Genomic DNA, 20926 nt, shown 5'->3' on the forward strand with positions numbered 1-20926 from the left:
AGAAAAATTGCCAACTGTGACTCTAACACTACCTCCGTTGCTCTTCGAGGTATAATTGTCATCAAACTTTTCAAAATTTACCAAAACACATAAATTAACTATGCAAATAAAGAGTAAAACAGAGGAAAAAACGAACGTTTTGAAACTGTGAGAACAACAAAACTCATGAATCTTCACCTAAATATAATTATAAAGTTCGCAAAACTAAAACTTGCAAATTTAGTTTTTATAGGCTATTTTTACATAAAAATAATTATTTTGTGTATACAATTCAAACAAATGGAGTTGCAGAAACTCAAAAAGAATTTGTAAACTTTGTTTTTTGAAAGTTTCTTATAAGCGCCACCGTGCATTTTATTCGAGGAAATAAGATCCCTTGGTCTCTTACAATTTGAATAGAATAAAATGGCTTTTTCAGATTTCTTATGTTTTTTTTTTCCCAGATCTCTTATGTGTAAAAAATGAAGATATCTTACAAAAGGGTCATAAAACTAAAAAAAATTGTAAAGAGCCAAATAACCATTTCTCCCATTTTATTCTTTATTGAGCGTTATTTTATTTCATAATCCTAAGGGGTCGTTTGGTGTGAAGGATAAGCAAAAATAGTCTCGGGATAAAATTTTAATGCCTCCTTATCCCATGTTTGGTTGGAATAAAAATTCGGAATAACTAATTTCGGGATTAGTTATCCTGGGATTGTAGCCTTATTTTATCCCACCTTGAGGGTGGAATAACTAATCCCGGGATAACTTATCTCAGGATTAGTTATCCCAGAATAAGTTGTTTCCCAACCATACGAGCCCTAAATGTCAACCACTACTAAGTGATCTCGGTTCGATAGACCAAAAAGTGTGTTCTTTACTTTAAAATGTTTTTAAAGTAACAAAAAACTCTCCTTAAACCCATGTCCTCATTTTTCATTTCACAAATAGAGAATTTTCATGGATTCCTCTTTTAATAATCAAAGTTCAATCTATAGTGTATTTGGTCAAAATTTTATAATATATTTATTAAAAAGTAAATTAAGAAAAAGTATTTTAGGAGAATAGTGGTTTGTGTTTGCCTAATTAATTTGAAAAATAGTTTTATCAATATTAGAACAACAATTTGTGTGTTTATCAAGGTTTCAAAGTGTTTATAGGGAAAACTATCAAAAATGCACAATTCAATTAATTGAAATTTTATTATGCTTAGTCAGATATCATATTTACTAAAATCAAGATTTACTAACATCAAAGAGATCAAAAGTGCTATTAAGCCCCTAAAAAGGAACAGTGCTTGCTGCAAATGGAAGTTCATAACGCAACATATACATTTTTTTTGCACGGATTGTCCTTCAAACGCGTTGGTCTTAAATTTTTTCCTTCGCTTAAAAAGTGTCCGAAAATATCCTGAGGTTTCGGGCTCGAACCTCCGCTAAAAAAAAAAGAAACAATTTCTCAAGGCAAGACTTCCTGAAAATTCTGCTTTAAGGCAGAGGTTTGCCTGCGAAATTTTGTCTTACAATTTTTTTTTACTCTGCTGGAATTCTACAAAAGTTAGGCCTAGGCCTAACTCTTGCTCGAATATAGCCTAATTTTGCTATGAAATTTTGCCTTGCGATTTTTCTTTTGAACTGAGCCGGGGTTCGAACCTAGAATCTCTAGATATTATAGACAAAGTCAAAAATTAAAGACCAACAATTTGAGGAACAAAAATTAAAGACAACCCCGAATAAGGATAATCGTGCAAATTGCCCCAACATATATGGGCTGATGTGGGTCACAACTCACAATCCAATTATAATCTTGTCAACAGAGATATGGGTAGCCCAGAAAAGAGATTGGCCCTTGCATATTGGATCGTATGACTTATCTTGTATGATTTCCCGGGTCCATTGGACCGTATGGTAATTTGAATTTTTTGGGCCTGTTTGGCCATGAGAATTTTTCACTTTTTCCCGAAAATTTATTTCACTTTATTTGGAAATTAGCGTTTTGCCATGAAAATTTCAAATACAAATTGAAGTTGTATTTGAAATTTGAAAAATAACAAAAACCTTGTTTTCATTTTTTGTTTGCTTCATTTTTTTCACTTTCAATATATTCAAACAATCAAATATTCTTTGCAAAAACTCTAACCAAACACAACTCATCTTCAACTCCAACTCCAAAAAAATGGCCGAAAATACCTCGAGCTTCTGGGTTTGAACTCCGCTCAGTGAAAAATTAAAAAGAAATTTGCAAGGTAAAGACTTGCTGCCTCAGGCAGAGTTTTGTTACTTTCAGGCAGAGTTTGAAACTCAAAGAAGAGTTTGCATTCAGGCACGCCAAAACTCTGCCTTAAGGCCTAACTTTGGCTCGAATAAGCCAAACTTTGCTACAAAACTCTACCTTGTGAAATTGTCTTTTTTTTTTTTTCACTGAGCCAGGTTCGAACCCCAAACCTCATGTTATTAAGCAAAAGGGACAAAAATTAAATACCACCAATTTGACGGGCAAAATTTAAAGACCAATGCATTTGAAGGGCACTCCCCCCAAAAAATGAAAAACTAAAGACCACCCTCGAATAAGGGCAATCGTGCAAATTTGTCAAGCTCGAATGTGGGTATCAGACACCGAATGAAAAAAAAAAAAAAGGTGTACGAACCTAATGTCTTTCCCTTTTCCTTTTTTCTCTTTAAATTTAACCCATCACATTTTCTCATTTCTTTTTAAATTAGATAAATCCAAATGGAAAAAGGCAGAGTCATCAAGCTGCCACGTGGTAAGATAACATGGGATATTTGGACTAGACCCCACCAAAAGATATAAAAATAGGACCACAACAATGACCCTATCTTATTCCTCTTTCTCGTTCCTTCCAAATCTCATCTCTCACTTCCCTTTATTTCTCTCTTTCCTCTCTGTCATACCCGCGAAATCAATAATAAAATAAAAAAAATCATTTTTTCCCCTTCATATTCATAATCTTCATTGTTTCTTGATTTGAAATCTTAATTAATAATCTTTCAAAAAACCCTAGCCCATAAATCTTTCCTTTACAAAAAAAAAAAAAAAAATCAATTGAGTTTTTAGATCTGTTATTTTTTTCATTTTTTTGTGTTTATCCTTAGATCTCTCAAAGTAGTTTCTTGATTTGGGATTTTTTGAGTTTTGAGCTGTGGGGGTAGGTTAAATTCATCTATAATTGAAGGGTTGGTTTAGAAATTTGAAGGTTTTGCATATGAGGACTTGTTAGTTTTCTTTTTTGGCGGTTAAGTACCTTTAATTTTTTTTAAGAATGGATTAGATTGATGTTGTAGTTAGCTCTTTCTGAATAAATTTGTGCTGTGTATGTTTTTGTGTGGTGGTGTTTGGTAGGTGTATTTGATTTGATATGGGGGTAGGGGAAAGTGAAGTTTGTATTGCGGTAATGAATGATGGAATGATGGAAATTGAGAAACCCATGAATGTTGATTCAAAGTGTGACATACAATGTGTTGAGAAGAAGAAATTTAATACTTTAGATGGGGTGGAATTAGATAGTTGTGCTACGAATCACGCTGAAAAAGTAGTAGATGGTGTAGAAGTAGAACATTGTGCTATGAATCGTGAACCTGAAACTATGGATGGTGTAGAGGTAGAATGTTGCGCTACGAATCGTGAACCTGAAACAATTGGGATGATGGAAATTGAGAAACCGGTAAATGTTGATTCAAAGTGTGACAGACAATGTGTTGTAGATGCTACTGAACAGGAGCCATGTGTTGAGAAGCAGAAATTTGAAGAATCTGATTGTTGTGCAACGAATCATGCTACGAACTGTGCACCTGAAACTGTAGTAATGAGTGATGGAATGATTGAAGTTGAGAAACCTGTAAATGCTGATTCAAAGTGTGACAGACAATGTATTTTAGATGCTACTGAACTGGACTGTGCACCTGAAACTGTAGTAATGAGTGATGGAATGATGGAAATTGAAAAACCCGTAAATGTTGATCAGAAGTGTGACAGACAATGTGTTGTAGATGCTATTGAACATGAGCCATGTGTCGAAAAGCAGAAATTTGAAACTTTAGATGGTGTAGAATTAGATAGTTGTGCTATGAATCATGCTACGGACTGCGCACCTGTAACTGTTGATGGTATAGAAGTAGAATGTTGTGCTATGAATCGTGAACCTGAAACTGTAAATGGCGTAGAAGTAGAACGTTGTGCTACAAATCATGAACCTGAAACTGTAGATGGTGTAGAAGTAGAATGTTGTACCACAAATCGTGAACCTGAAACTGTAGATGGTGTAGGGGTAGAATGTTGTGCTATGAATCGTGAACCTGAAACTTTAAACACAGAGGAATTAGAGTCAGATGAGAAGCAACCGAAGAAGTTGAATAATTGTGATGTCCAGCCCTATGTAAGGATTGACGTGAAGGAAGCTTCGAATGATGATATGCTGTCTGAAGTTTCAAATCCAAATTTGTCTCCAAGAGAGAACACTTCAAGTTTCCAGACTATCAGTAGTCAAGGGGTGGATTTGTTGAGTAGTAATAATCATGGTGGTTCTGGAGAGATTACATCTTATTCGTCGGGGAATTCAAGTGCAGAGGAGAGTGTTAGTGAGGAAGAGCAGAATCAAATTGAGGCATCTAAGGCAGTCGCTAAGTCCTCTGTGGTTCTTGAAATTCCGAAGGAATTTAGCACAACTGGTGTCAGGAAGATTACATTTAAGTTTAGTAAAAGGAAGGAGGATTGTCGTAATGCATCTGCTTCAGTTGCTCCACCTGTGACTGATGGGGTTGATGCTGGGTTTAGGGAAGCACATGCATGGAATCCTGTGGTATCAGATGATATGAATCCACATTGGATTCCAAGCACAAATGGAGCATTTTATCAACATGAAGATCCCTTTTTATGTCCTCCAAACATGGAACTAAAAATGTCTACTTCTGATGCATACCCGACAAATGTCAAGAAACTTCTATCAACGGGAATTTTAGAAGGAGCACTGGTGAAGTACATTTCAACTTCTGGGCAGGTAATTTGTGGTTTTCTCTGTTTATACTTGTAATTTAGTGGTTTATACGTAAGCCTGAAGCACTTTTATAAATGACTGTCAGAGGGAGCTTCTTGGAATCATAAAAGATTGTGGGTACTTGTGTGGTTGTTCATACTGCAATTTCACCAAAGTGAGTTTCCTGTCTATATTGAAAATTTGTCTCTGTGCACGTTAATGAACATACTGAACAGATTTATGTCTAAGCAGGTTCTCAGTGCTTACGAATTTGAAGTGCACGCTGGGGGCAAGACGAGACATCCAAACAATCATATTTATTTGGAGAATGGGAAACCTATTTACAGGATGATTCAAGAATTGAAGACTGCACCACTTAGTCAACTGGAAGAAGTTGTAAGAGACGTGGCTGGTTCTTCCATTAACGAGCGATATTTGGAGGCTTGGAAAGGTGGTTTGATGCTTTTGTCTCAATTATTTATTGGACTTTTCATTTCTGAAAGACTCTGATAATTAGGATGACAGGAATAAGTATCTAGGAGGAGATTCTCATGCTTTCCATGCGCTAATTTACGATATGGTTTGTTGTGCATGGTCATGGAGAAGGGCTGGGGGGATGAAATCACCATATTACTGCTTACTCATCATAGACCTCTCTACTCTAGATGATGCTCGTTTCAATAAACAATCAACCTCAAGCTCTGTAGAAAATAAATAATTTGACCAGCTTAAGTATTTCTACAAGTGAGACAGTTCCCCCTTTTCTGCAACTAGAATTAGTGGCAAGCTTGATGCAGACTGATACTTTTGAATAACTATTTCTTTATCCACTATAAATATAGATTGCTAAAATTCAAAGTAGGATGATATTTTTAAGCACTTTCTCCAGCAAAGTTGCAAAAAGTCGAGTAGAGAGTACAGCACAGAGCAATGCAGGTTACAAATTTAACACAAGGGTTTGTAAGTTCGTTGTGGGAACATAACAACAAATTTATGTTTAGATCTTGAGGGGAGTTCACGGTAGTTATTCTAGGGTTTTGAGGCTCTGTTAGTAGAGATATGGATAATAATATCTTGATTATGATATAAGTACTGTCCAAACCAGTGGATGAAGAGGGGGCGAGGAATATTGCAAGTAGGAGGAGTGAACATAGAGTATCAGTTCTTGTCAGCTGCGTGATGATTTATGATTTTCTCTTCTATTTTGGCAGCAAAACTCCTGCAGCACTATGAGGAGGCTAGTGCTGATCAATATCCTCATGGAAAGGCTTCAGGGATGTATCAGTATAAGCCATGGTACATTTTTAAAGTTTTTTCATATTTTGATTATGGTCTTTGCTCCTCCACCCTAACTTACTTTCTCATCAGTTTTTCTTGGCGTGGGATATTTTATTTTATTCTGGGTTGGTACAGAACAAGGATAAGGAGACAAAAATCTAACGTTCTCTTGAATAGTATCCAGTTGACCACTGTGTTTTTGCTTCTTGAACAGCTGTAATGTGATTATGAACATGAAAAGCCTTGCAGTTTTGTAGCGTTCCTTATTTGACTTTACCAGTTGATTTAATTTTGCTGTGTCCACAACTTCCGTATCTTTTTCTCCTTTTCCAATCATGTGAACGATGTGAAATTGACAATTGTTATCTTCAAGGAAATGTACTGTTGATTTCTGACCAGGCATATCAGCAACTGAATGTTATGTTTGGTCAGTAGCTGGATGTTTGATAAAATGTGCAATTGAAGCTTCCTTATAATATGATTCTAGGATGATCAAGTCTTGGTCGTACCTGTATGACAGTTTTAGTTAGAATTTAGCTTCAAGGGTGATTTCGCTTGAGTGTAAGTGCTCTATGCTTTTAATTGAAGTAAGTTGTGTATAGTCAAAGTCAAAATACTTTGGACTGGTCATTCATTAACTAGCTTATAGTATGAATGCTTAAATTCACTTTTATTTCAGATAGTTACTTGTTTTGGAATAACACCACAAAAGATATACCCCAAATACTTAAGAGTTAAAAATGGTAGAATGTCGGATATATGTAAATGTCAAATACCGTTCCTTCAAAACTCCACCTAAATGAGTTTCACATAGCATAGCCAGACTAAACCAGATAAAGGAGGGAATTTGCATTTTGCGGTAGGTTGACAGTGTAGAAATATCCTAAATATCTCTGAATACATGGCATAGACCTAAATAGAGGGGAATGGATGTAAAGTATTCATATAGTTGATCCAACAAATCTGAGATTGAAGCATAGTTGATTGATTGATGTTGTCAACATATCATTGACCTTGAAAATAAATGATAGAACAAAAGCTGTTTTGAATTATGTCTTATCCTTTTAGTTTTACACTTGCAACACTGACAGAAAATGTATGTTCACGAAGAATCTTAAAAAAAAGAAAAAAAAAAAGGCTGTTTCAAAGTCCCTTGCTGGGAAACTACATCTAGCTTTCCGTCAGTCATGCATGTTGGGACTTGGATTAGTAAATCCAATGTTACAGGAATATCTAATCAACCCAAATAATTCAAATGTGCGTCTTGGGCCAACTAGGCCTCCTTTAGATTTCTAGAGTACCAAATTGACTTTAATGATCTCATTTTTACTAGTATTTCATCCTAGTGGGTCAATTTTAGTGTTCATCTAAAACCTTATGGTCAGTTGCCACTGTTTGGGATTAGCCATGCCTATTTTCTGGTTACCAGATTATATATTGACTTCGGGCATCTGTTGTGTGATAGCTCATGGCATATTGATATCCCAAAAACTTTTAAGTTGAGTACCTCAAGGAAACTTTCTAAGATAGGCAACATCAAACTACATTGTTCTTTCCCTTTGTAATATGACCCATTTTGCAGTTCTTTGGCAGTACCTTTTCTTTTTCCTCAGTTGCTGTTGGAGATTGGTAGAAGTGTTTAGAATTGCTTAAGTTAGATTGAGGTCTCGAGGGCATGGGCTTGTAAACTTCGTTCTGTTTTGGAGTTTATCTACTTGTGGAATGAGATTTTTGCCTAATAATGATATTGAGTGGTTTTGGTTGTTGGAACTGCTGAAACTTGTCATATTCATTTTGTTTGTAACTTTGCACCATGCTAGGATGAACTTCAGTGATTGCAGTCTGGTGATGGAAGATGGCCTTTATCCTGCTTCGTACTCCTATATTGACAACTTTCCTCCAAATCAATTTAGCTCTATGGAGACAGCGGAGGCATGGAAGCATGTGGTTAAAAAGTTTGTCATCACTTTATTTACTTTATCTACTTCGTGCAACTGGTCATTCTTTATGCAAATGTATATTCCTATGTTGTTGCTAATGGTGCAGTTATTTTGACAGGCCAAGGTGCAATTTTTCCAGTTCAACACCAGAGCCAAAGAAATCTGCTGAAGGTAGCACAAAAAAAAGGTATCCTTTCTCTTATTTTTCTTTAAAAGGATCCTTTTTGGATGAGTATTTATCGTTAATTTTTTATCAATATGCATAGGGATAATGACTTGCACCGATCACTATTCATGCCACATGGACTTCCAGATGGTACTGATTTGGCATATTATTCTAAGGGAAAGGTTAGATTCATTTCTATCTTGACTTTTAAATATGTCCTTTTATTTTACATGGTTTTCTGTAGTTTTTTATTATGTGTTCGGGGCTATTCAGCAGCAGTTGCCATAATTATGATTTATGTGTGAGCAATAAAAATCTTTCTGCAGAAAGTTCTGGGGGGCTACAAGCAGGGTAATGGCATTGTCTGCAGCTGCTGTGATACTGAGGTAAATTTTAAAACCTACATAGACACATTTGTAATAAACTAAGCCAAATATATACATATATTATATGTGCATATTTATTTATATATACCACACACTCACACACATGTATATATATCTATATATATTATGTGTATATATATTATTTGTGCCTTTATAAGAAAGGTATATATTTAACGTATGTATGTGTATAATGAATATTGATTTCAGAAGTGCTGCTTACTAGTGCACTTGTTATACTTTCTAAACAGATTAGTCCTTCCCAGTTTGAGGCTCATGCTGGATGTGCAGCTAAACGTCAACCGTAAGTAGTTCTCAAAGATTATTTTTTCCATAATATAATATGAAAAAGCGAGAATGATCTGAATTATTCTGTCGATGGCCAGCTATCGTCACATCTACACTTCCAGTGGACTTACCCTACATGATATAGCATTAATGCTGGCAAATGGTCAAAGTATTGCTACCAATAACAGTGATGATATGTGTACAATGTGTGGCGATGCGGGAGAACTGATTTGCTGTGAAGGGTGTCCTAGGGCTTTTCATGCAGGTGCTTTCTTTTTCCTAAATCTATGGCAAAGTTCTCTATTGTGATTAGTCTTTCTTGTCTTTCTATAATGTACTGGAGGATAAACTGATAGGTTGGTACATGGTTAGCTCTTTATATTATCTTAAAAATCACATTTTAGTGCTCTTTGCACTTATTTGATTATAAATGAAGCCATGTTGGAAGCAACTTAGTAAGCCAGATGCCTGATTTTTGGTCGTTTGAGCGGAGCCTTTCAAATTTTCCTGCTTAATAACCTGACTGATGCTTATACTTATGCTCATACAAAACCTGTATGCTGGCAGCTTGTTTAGGTCTACAGTGTACCCCGACCAGTGGTTGGCTCTGTTCATATTGTAGAGACAAATTTGTCCCTGGTAGGAAAACTGCAGGAGATGCAGGACCAATTATGATACGGTTGACAAGAGTGGTTAAAGCTCCAGAATCTGAAGGTGGCGGTGGTTGTGTTGTTTGCAGGTTTGTCGCAGTTGTGGTCCTTCAGAGAGCATTTAAAATTACTCTAGTTTCTCATTTATCTAAAACTTTATGATTAAGTACATTCTTGTGATGAATAAAATTAGTTTAACACTTTAACCCTGTTTGAATATCTTCCAAGAGATTTGTAATATATTTAGGCTCACACATGTCGGTAGTACATATTTTGATGCAGTACTAGTCCATTGTGATGAATCTGGTTAAACCACAATGTGGTAGGCTCATCTTTTCTCCTTCTCTTTCTTCAACAGGAAGAGCGAATAGTATTCTTCTCAAAATGTGGTAGTATGTCTTGTGCAGGTTTCGTAGCAGTCTGCATTTAGATATCCTAGCACTTCAAGAATGAAATTAGCTTAATAACTAATCATCATTAGATTTTTGCACCTAGTAACAAGTGGTCATGTGTGGCAATGCTGCCGTTGAATGTTAGTATATATCCGTGTTGTCAAAGGCTCATCTAAGAAGCGCTTAAGCCCTGAAGCTCAGAAAAGCTTAGGGAGGGTGGTTCACGTGGCTTAAGCTGCACCTTAGTGTAGGCAAGGCACTAAGGCATGCACCTCATTGCCCATGAGTTCTATATTGAAGAGAGCGGTACTAAATAACAAATATAATCGGCAAATAAGTATATTAATTGTTAAAGAAAACATTATGAACTAGTTTGTTGCTATTTTCTTGTATTATATATCTCTGTGTGTGTGTGTATATGTGTTTATTTCCACTTCATTGCGCCTTTTGTTACTAAAGCCCGTGCTTTGGACTGCGCTTTGCGCTTAAAGCCCCGGTAGACCTGGATTTTTGTTTTAGAGTTTTCGCCTTTGACAACATCAGCGGATTTAGTACTAGCAGATGGAGTAACTGCTTCTAAGATTCATTTATTAAGTAACTTGAAATAGTTGGGATAGTGTTGAAGAAATTGTCTGATTCTACTATTATGCAGCTGATGCTGGCGATTATGATATTTTATCTGTTGAGTTGGTTGTCACATATTGTCCGGTTTGCTTGTACCAAAAAAAAATAAAAAAAATTTGGGTGCACACAAGTGAATATAAGTATAACCTTGAACTCATTCTTTCCACCATATATTTCTAGGACCCCGGACTTCAGCGTTGCCAAATTTGATGATCGGACAGTTATGCTCTGTGACCAGGTATGCCTTGACTAGCGATTTACTTGCCATATTCAGATGTTTTACCGCAATGTTTAACCTTTCTCACTCCTATTCCCTTTTGTTATGGTGTCATCGGCTGGGCTTCCTGTTTAATTTTTTTTTTATTGGTGTGCATATGCAGTGTGAGAAAGAATACCATGTTGGGTGTCTGCGGGAAAGTGGGCTGTGTGATCTGAAAGTGAGTCTAGTCTCTTTTTTATGTTGGATAACTGTGATTATATTGTCCATTAGTACCAATAAATGCTTCTTAAAATGTGATAGGAACTCCCGAAGGATAAATGGTTTTGTTGCAATGACTGCAATAAAGTTTATGTGGTACTTCAGAATTGTGTTCTGAAGGGAGCTGAGGTCATTCCAGCTCCTGCAGCAGCTGCCGTAACTAAGAAGCATGTCCAGAAATGTTTAGTGGATACAGCTACAGATGACATTCAGTGGCGAATCTTAAGTGGGAAGAGTCGCTTCCCGGAGCATCTACCTCTTCTTTCCAGTGCAGCAACAATCTTTAGGGTGAGCGTTTTATTTATTGTTAGCATTAAGCACCAGTTGGAATCTTTTTTTGACGACTCAGAGCTTCAAGAGGACACTTACTGAAACTCTGAATCAACGGAGATTGTACATTACTGCTATAGTTGGGACATATTTGTTTTAAGACTTATGGTAAAGCTGCTTAATTCTGCATGGTGTTGAAACAATGTGTATGGAAGTTAGGGTTCTGTTCTTCCACCCGAGTCATTCAAATTGCATTCATGTTGTGACATTTCTATCCCATGCTATTCAGTTGTTAGACCAAAATATATAACTGTGAGGCCAATATTTCTCCAGAATTACCGTTAAGTCAGCAGCAGTTCTCTGACATTGGCGATTCCTTTGATATCGTTGATAACTGAAATGTAGATTTCACTCTGCAAGTATAATCTTGTGCATCACCAAGATTCTTGAACTGAAGATATCTCGACAGAATGCCAGTCTAACCAGCAACACCATTGTTAGGAACAGACAAATCCTTCTAACTACCGCATCATTGAATAATCGAGTATACTTATAAAAATTTGAATACTTGAGTCTTAATGGAGTAGGAACAGCTGATTGACGGATACAGGTGTAACGAGAAGAATTCCATATGAACTTGTCCCATTTATTTATTATTTGAATATTAAAAAAACTTATCCACGAATTATGTGTCAAACTTTTCCTGATTCAAATTGCTGCCTAATTTTAATTGTCATCTTTGTCCTTTTGTGCAGGAGTGCTTTGATCCTATTGTTGCCAAATCTGGACGAGATCTTATACCTGTTATGGTTTATGGGTGAGTATTCCTTCGCTTACAATCCTAGTGTTACAAGTTTTTCTTAGAGACTGGCGTTTTTTCTTTTCTTGTCAGTGAACTGCAGTAGAAAATCTGACAGACAATTCTTCTCGTGTTTGATCTTTTAGTAGCCTTCATTTTGGGAAAACTAGTCTTAGGATACATGCCCTATATCCATGAATACACAATTGTCATTTTGGGAAAACTAGTCTTAGGATACATGCCCTATATCCATGAATACACAATTTAATGTGTGTGTGTTTGAATTATACAACAAAAAAATATTCGGTGTAATCCCACTTGTGGGGTTTGGGGAGGGTGGTGTGTACGCAGCCTTACCCCTACCTTGTGAAGGTAGAGAGGCTGTTTCCGATAGATCCTCGACTCAAGTAAAGCATATCAAAATCAGTAAGAAAAGGAAATATAGTAGTGAAGAAACCCTATGGAAAATAATGGAGAAAAGAAACAGTAGCAACAACAAATAGTAACGTGCTTGACTTATAAAATAAAAATGAAAGAGAAAAAGTGGAACATCATAAAAATGGTGAATGTTTATCTTAATTCGCTATCTTTTTTTTTTTTTAGACTGGTAACATGTATATATATATATATATATTTATTAAACCTGCACCATAACAGTGCAGCCATACTTATAAAAACCCCACCATGCTTAGGACTACTGCTTCACAATGAACCTATCATATCAACTAGTGATTCAGCCTCCTCTACATAGTTTTCTTTACACCAAAAGTGAAACAAAATGATACAATTCATCTTGATTTTCTGCACAGAATTGCATTTGTCTTCAAAAACTCTATGGTTCCTCTCCTTCCAAATTATCCACCAAATAACTGCTGGGACAAGTTTCCACCAACTCTTTTGTCTTACTGCTCCCCCATTATAGTTCCAGCACTTCAATAGCTCACAGCTGGTTGCCGGCATAGCCCAACTTAGTCCTACCATGTTCAAGAAAAGTTGCCACAATTGTATAGTGAAAGGACAATGTATAAATAAATGAGAGTTACTTTCTCTGGCGGCATCACACAGAACACATCTAGTGCATAGATGAAAACCCCTTCTCCTTAAATTTTTCTGGGTGAGACATGCTTCTCTTGCTACCAGCCAAGAGAAACATGAAACCTTATAAGGAGCCTTAGTCTTCCAAATGAATTTCCATGGCCACTGATCAGATTGTGTATATTGCCTAAGCTGATAATTGTATGCTGATTTGACAGTAAAGACACCATTATTGCCATGTTTCCGGCACAAAGAGTCCTCAGATTCTTTAAAACCTTGAATAAAAGAAGGAATCATGCATCACGTAAGTCCTCGAATGTCTTATTGTGATTTCTCGCTTTGCCTGCACATACCAACCTCATCCAATTGTCTTCTTTCTTTTACGATTAATTAGCAAAATATTCTTGATATAAACAATTAATGATAGCAAAATATTTTTTCCTTTAAAAATAGATTTCACATTAGACAAAATTATCAATCTATTTTCCTAATAAGATTACTTCGACATCAATCAAAATTTTACTTATTAAATCTCTTCTTATTTGCATAAATCTTTTCCTTATTTGAACTATAAGTAAGGTAACTAATTCTTTTATTTTACTTTTCCAAATATTTAGGAAGAAGCTTAAAAATTTAAGGATTTGATTACTTTCGATTAAATGATTCAAGAGAAATTAGTTACTTTGAAGGAGAAAATGGAATTGAGTTGAGAAGTATTGATCGATGAAAGTTTCTATTTCACCAACTGTATTGTACATGTTGTGATACAATTATTCAGAGCCAAAGAATTTAAACCCTTGGATAATCCAAGTTGACTTCATGTTTATTGTGTCAGTGGAAATGTTTCTCAAAATAATCGGAAGCTCTTGAAGAAAATCATAGGTTACAAAGGAAATAGGGAATAAGGAAGATGAAAGTATATATGCTTCACACATTTCATTTGAATATTATTCGTCAAAGTCAAACGTTGTGGAAAGAATTTTACATAGGGAAAAAATTGTTATGTCCCTTGAGCCTAACTCAACCCCAAAAGCTAGCTCATGAGGGGAGGATTGTCCAAGACCATATATAGAGTCCTCCCATCTTTGCGTGAGTCGATATGGGCCCAGGACTGGACATTTGGAGCGTGAACAATATAAGATGGGCGTCCAACATCGAGTAAATAATGATTGGGACGCGCCTGTCACTGATACCATGTTATGGACCTTGGGCCTAACTCAACCCCAAAAGCTAGCTCATGAGGGGGAGGGTTGCCCATGACCATATAAAGAGACCTTCTATCCTAAGTGAGCCGATGTGGAACTCAAAAATAATTATGTTACATAATTCAAATAATAAAGTGTTTTTATATGAGGTAAAATTTTAATTGATTTTATAATCCTACATATTAGGGCTTGATGCATAATTCAAATAAGAAAAGATTTAATAGACAAAATTGAGTTGATTTCAAAGTTCTAAATATTAGGAAATTAATTAAATGACAATTTTTTCCAATTAAAATCTATTTTGAAAGGTTAAAAAAGGCGAACGACACATCTCTAAGGGGTTTCGTGCTTTTAAATATACAAGAAAGTTTACTTCGATGTTTGTTGATTTACCTTGAATAGTTTGGCCTGCTTGTGTGCTTTGGCTTTTGCTTCCATGACTAGAGAACTTGCTCTATTTGAATTGCACACATTTTGACTTTTCTAATTTTTATATTTCTGTCTCATGTAGGAGAAACATCTCAGGTCAAGAATTTGGGGGAATGTATTGCATCGTTTTGATTGTGAAGTAAGTCGCTGATTTCATGATAATGCTAATACATGCCTGCTCAAGATTACGCATTTGTAGTTGGTCTGGAGTTAGATGCTATTCTGCTTTCCTGAGTTATTAATCATGTGTTTAAATGGCCACAGATCAGTAGTTGTATCAGCTGGTCTTCTCAGGATTTTCGGGCAAGAGGTTGCTGAACTCCCTTTGGTGGCTACAAATAGAGAAAACCAAGGGAAAGTAAGCTCTGTTTGGCTTGACTCCATTGCTGTGCTTATTTGTGGTTTTGCTTGCTGATTCTGAAGCTATACTCCGATTTATGTGAAACACAAGCTGATGATTCTTGTGTTTCTTCTTTTGTAGGGTTATTTCCAGGCGTTATTTGGATGTATTGAGATTCTATTATCTTCGATGCATGTTAAAAACCTCGTTCTGCCTGCTGCTGAGGAGGCTGAATCCATCTGGACAAATAAGCTGGGTTTCAGAAAGATGACTGATGAACGCGTGAGTGGTTCTTTAACATTTGTATTGACAAGTCATTTGTTTTTCTCTTGTTTATCTGATTCTCCCTTTGCATCATGGATGATAATGTTCAAAGTTAAAGATTAGATTCAATTTTCTTTGAGAAAAATGGAGAATTAGATTCAAACTGTATAATGTTCAAGGCTACTGGAAACTAGTGAAGGTTTAAGTCAAGTTATGCACATGTGCCAATTTCTCATTGCCGATTCAAGAGTTGGAGCAAGTGCAAGCTGTAAGATGTTTCATGAAGGATGTTTAGGTTGCAGTAAGGCAATTTGAGGAATATTTGGTCTGGGAATTCTAGCATGCATAAGCTTAAAAAGTCTTGCCTTCCCTCTCTTTTCATGTTGACTTCTTTTTGTGAGTGGATTCCTTTGAACTAAATTTACGCCTTACTGATCAAAGCATGGTCACAAGACAGATTGCTAGTGGAGGGCAGTAGTTATAGTAGTTTCAATCCTATATTTTATTGCTCCCTTTGTGTGTCATTGATGAGGAATCAAAGTTGGGTTTGGTTACACTATTTGTCAGGAGTTTTCTTGTGCCTAGGCTTAACAATGTTGATGTACTTCCCCATTGTGCTACCCAATTTATTTTTTCATTTAGATAAAAATATCTTACTAGTTCTATGTTGATATCTCTTACTTTTTTAACAGTACCGGAAGTATTCAAGAGACTTCCAGTTGACGATATTCAAGGGGACGTCAATGTTGGAGAAGGAAGTGCAGCAGACAGCTTATGAATTGTAATTCATCTTTGTGGAGAATGTGCAAGAAGGAGTAGATCGCTGTATATCTTGAATGCACTCTTATTTAAGAAGGGAGACCTCTATTATACTCAATGATCTGAAATGGAGCTGGAATTAGAGAAAGAGAGGCTTCTTGTTACAAAACAATTTTTTCTTTCATACCGAGAACATGCAAAATGCACCTTTAGCTGATGATTAAATAGTACATGAGGCGAGGTAATTCTGGAGGCACATCAAGTTGCTGGTGAACCTTGTGGGGATCATCCTTAGATGCAAGGACAATTGTACGTCTTATTCTTTATTTACTGCTATGTTTTCATAAAGTAGTAGTTGGTTTTATAGATTAGTTTTCAGCTAATGTATAAAGAGCAGCTGAGGAACTGCTCGTCTGAAGTCCTCGAGGCATGCTGACCTTTTATCATGCGTGCGTGGGGCAAACGTTTTTACCCCTTTTCTTTTTCCAGTGGTAGCATCCTTTTGTACATTTACAGTGCATACAGAGAAAATTTTGCCAAAAAGTAATGTAGGATATATCTTATACGGGACCTTAAGTTTTTCATTGATGTGATGAATGATTGAATAAATGTGGTGATTGGGTTAACAAAAGAGGAAGAAACAATTTGTTACTGTTCTTGCTGGTTACTGGAGCCCTGAAACTATTGTTGTTTCCTTGTATATTGGTGTGTTTTGATACTCCACTAGTTTTAGAGCTAACAATCTTTCTTCAAAACATTTCCATGAGAGGTGTTTGATTGGTAAGTGAAATAATATTAGCAAATTGGAGTGTGTTGGCTAAATATTTGTGTATTAATCGGTATTTGTTTGAGCCAATTATATCTCGTTAAAAATTAAAGGAGTCTTAGAAAAATATTGGAGTAACAATGTTGCTAATTTGTACTATATGTGGATGTCTTGAGAGTTTGCTGATAAAACTATAAGCAATAAAATAAGCACATTCCTAAATAACAAGCAGCAGTGAGTTGCTGACTGTCATCTTTTTGCGTCACTTGGTTTTGTAGTTCTTTACAAATGTGATAGCAACAGACAATTTAAAGTGCTGACCTAGTTATCATTTTGCTATATACACCCTTTATAGATGAGCCAACATTTAGTAGATACTATTAACATTGCAGTTTGCAAGACTGCTCTCTTTTGTGAAACCGGAATTCTTTTATTATGTGACTCACACAACTAATTGTTTTACAAAAAAGTGGATCCAAATTTTGTAGACCACAAGTATAAGATTTAAATCCAATTTCTTGTGAAACTTAAAAAAAAATCTCACACAACATATATCAGTTGTGTGAAACACATAATAAATGTTTTGCACATTTGACCACGGTTTGTGTAAGTGCATTTGTGGTTTAGAACTTCTACCAATCTTAAATTCCATATGGATAGCAGATGCTTCATTATAAATAATTCGGAAAAGGCTCATAAATACTCCAATCTATTGAAAAAGACTCATAAATACCCTCCTTCCACTTTTGGGTCTAAAAATACCCTTCCATCCACCTTTTAGGTCTAAAAATACCCTTAAGGTTTGTTTTGGCTCAAATATACCCCTCAAGCTAAAACAGGTCAAATTTAACTCTTTTAAATAGCCACATGGCATTTTGTAATTGGTCTTCAGTAAATTGATATAGCCATGTCATTCGGAAATTAAAGAGATCCTCCTATTTAGTTCAATGCAATCTTGTAAAGTGAAATCTGAAGTCCCGCTCAAGATCTAAGGCAGCATACATAGAACTGGACAAACAAAATCCTTAAAAGAGCCATGGGCTGTTTTCGTGGGTGTGGAGAAAAATGAAGAACAATAAAGAACTCTTTTCTCAGAAATATAAAAATGAATGCTGTTTCTGCCTCAGCCATTGGAAAATTGTCAGTAGCACGTTTCTCTTCTTCCCAACCACTGCCGCCCAATTCATAGCCTCCTCTTTTCCAGTAAGCATAACAAATTGTTAGACAAGTATGTGCAGAGAAGGAGAGGAGGCATTGGCATGTTGTAAGGGTCTGTGTGACCAATTACAAAATGCCATGTGACTTTTTTAAAATAGTTAAATTTGACCTGTTAGTTTGAGGCGTATATTTGAATCAAAAACAAACTTTAAGGGTATTTTTAGACCTAAAAGGTAAAAGGAGGGTATTTATGAGCTTTTTTAACAAGTTAGTCCGTAGATAATTTGTTACCTATTCATATGATCTGCTTATTAGCTCTTCAACAAAGCCATCTAGAGCCACTAGTTCATATTTGCACTGAATAAAAAAATCGTCAAGCTCAGAGAAATTTTAAAATCTAGACAAACCACCGGACGCGTCTGAATAGCATATATAAAATCTAGGTAACAACAAGATAAATTCAAAAGATATCGTGGGGTAGAAAACAGCAATATCTTAATATTGTTAAATCATAGTCAAGTATTTAGTGCTTCAATTCAAATTTGCACTTGCCATTGCCTGCTCGAATCTCTCATCTAGACGACGCTACCAGAATTAATAACCTTATCATTCGATCTACCCTCGACTTGAATAGGACAGCCCGGTGCACTAAGCTCCCGCTATGCGCGGGGTCTAGAGAAGAGCCAGACCACAAGGGTCTATTGTACGCAACCTTATTCTGCATTTCTACAAGAGGTGGTTTCCACGGCTCAAACCCGTGACCTTCTAGTCACACGACATCAACTTTACCAGTAACGCCAAGGCGCCCCTTCATACCCTTAGACTTAATACTGTTGGAAAATCGCTATGGGGAAGCAATTTCCTATAAGCCACAACTCGTTTTGATGTGCGAATGTAGAATGTAAGATACTGACAATTTCTAACAGAGCCAAATAAAACTCACTTGCAACCTATGGGAACACATTACTTATATGTCAAAAGCATTGTAGTTGATTTTAGGCCCCTTCCTTATAAGATCGACACTGAAAGCAACATCATTTATTGTTTCTCGATGTTAATGATACCTCTTTTCCCCAGGGGATGCTAGAAATTATATACAATATGTGACGGTAGGAGCTACCTGAACTTTAGCATATACAAACACACAATAGCTGCCATAAGTCATAGTAACTAAAACAAGTTTTGCCAACATTCACTCATTTAGCAATCTAAACATCCACAATTCTACATAAACAGATATGCAATACAGCATAGATTTCACTTTTACTTCATGTCATGGTGCCAGATGATGCTACAAATTTGTTTTTCCTTTTTGGTGAAAGAAACAACTTTGTTTCTCTTCCCATTGAACTGCAATAGAATCTATTTCAACCATAACCAGATTCCAAACATTTGGAAACATAAGACATTGAGATAGGGTAGTAGAACTAAGCGAAAACAAAAGGTGGTTACCAAAGAAAAGCTATTTCAAAACATATTCCCTTTAGTAGTCGTCCAAGTCCATCATCAATTCATTTTGGCAACAACTAGCATAAATAAACCTAAATCACATGGATAAAACTACCCAAATGCTATGGACTCATTCATGGATATGGCTTGACTATCTCCAAACACTTGATCAAAATTAATGTAAACATCAATCACCAATAGGTGCAACCGCAAAGCTCCATGCTTTCATAAGATATGAACACTAAGATGCCCGTCTCTAAACAAGACTTACAAATATGTCGGTCATGCGCTAAACATACTTTGCGTGTTAAAGGGGTACGCGCTACGCAGAAAGGAGGCTTCGAGTTGATAATTAAAAAGAGGAGTTTGTCCTAGTGTGCTGGTTCCTTTGGATTGGTCCAAAGGAAGAAATTTTATGCTAGAAATAAACCTTCCTAATCAGATAGATGTGAAATCAGCTAGGATTTAATCACTAAATTCTATATCATTCTAAACACATAATCACAAGCTGAAAACAAGGAGTGAAAAGGAAAATCAGGAACTAAAGATCAAATACCGAAAACACGTGAAATTCTTTATTTAATTGCTACTGATAACACTTATACAAGTTACAACCATTACATCTCGACATCCCTGATCCAACACATAACAGTCGAAAATTGAAGACAATTTAAAACTCAAATGTTAACATTGGCAAAGGCTTGAAGGGCCTCACCAGTCAACCTACAAACCCTCCATTCCTTTAAACATCTTGGATTCCGGCTCGGTAATCGGGAGTAATCCAGATTTACTGTGCTGAAGTTAGGGAAACCAGTTTCCATAAGCGATACTCAAAGTTCATTGTCTCCTCCCCACCGACCTAACAATCTCCGGCCCCCCACTCCCCACCTCATCCCAACCCCGTAGTATTTTGCTAGATTACATATTAATGCTCTTGCGATAATATCTTTTTACTTACGTACCAAACACTAGAAAAATAAGTAAGAAAGACGCTTGTTTTCCAAGACAATATTTTCCTTCATACCAAACACACCCTTAACCGCAAAGTTCTATATCCTTCCAAACACAGAATCACAAGCTAAAATGAGGAACAAAAGATCAAATAACAAAAACAAATGAATTTTTTTATCTAATTGCTACAGATAACATTACATCTCATACATTCACACATAACAGTGGAGTATTTTTGAAGACAAATTTGAACTCAAATGTTGACAATGGCAAAGGCTTGAAGAGCATCACCAGTCAACCTACAAACCCTTCATTCTTTCAAATGTCATTG

General features: G+C 36.0%; 1 protein-coding gene across 1 annotated transcript; it reads left to right on the forward strand.

Annotated features, from left to right (window-relative positions):
- Window positions 1–2824: 2824 nt before the first annotated feature.
- On the forward strand, window positions 2825–16841 carry LOC132607063 (uncharacterized). The gene is made up of 19 exons (XM_060320859.1): window positions 2825–4995; window positions 5078–5146; window positions 5224–5422; window positions 6183–6267; window positions 8070–8204; window positions 8308–8376; window positions 8456–8537; window positions 8682–8741; window positions 8990–9042; window positions 9125–9291; window positions 9594–9765; window positions 10873–10930; window positions 11073–11129; window positions 11213–11458; window positions 12196–12257; window positions 14991–15047; window positions 15173–15266; window positions 15390–15530; window positions 16205–16841. Exons 1-19 carry the CDS (start codon window positions 3358–3360, stop codon window positions 16295–16297), a joined length of 3537 nt encoding a protein of 1178 aa, XP_060176842.1. The 5' UTR covers window positions 2825–3357; the 3' UTR covers window positions 16298–16841.
- The last annotated feature ends 4085 nt before the right edge of the window (window positions 16842–20926 follow it).

This window comes from Lycium barbarum, chromosome 8 (assembly GCF_019175385.1).
Source record: "Lycium barbarum isolate Lr01 chromosome 8, ASM1917538v2, whole genome shotgun sequence".
NCBI classification, from domain to species: domain Eukaryota; kingdom Viridiplantae; phylum Streptophyta; class Magnoliopsida; order Solanales; family Solanaceae; genus Lycium; species Lycium barbarum.

Bases quoted from the DNA above. Each gene is read 5' to 3' on its own strand.
- LOC132607063 (XM_060320859.1), top strand. From the start codon at position 3,358: ATGGGGGTAGGGGAAAGTGAAGTTTGTATTGCGGTAATGAATGATGGA. The intron at 5,147-5,223 runs GTGAGTTTCCTG...ATGTCTAAGCAG, and splicing joins CATACTGCAATTTCACCAAA to GTTCTCAGTGCTTACGAATT. The intron at 9,292-9,593 runs GTGCTTTCTTTT...GTATGCTGGCAG, and splicing joins TCCTAGGGCTTTTCATGCAG to CTTGTTTAGGTCTACAGTGT.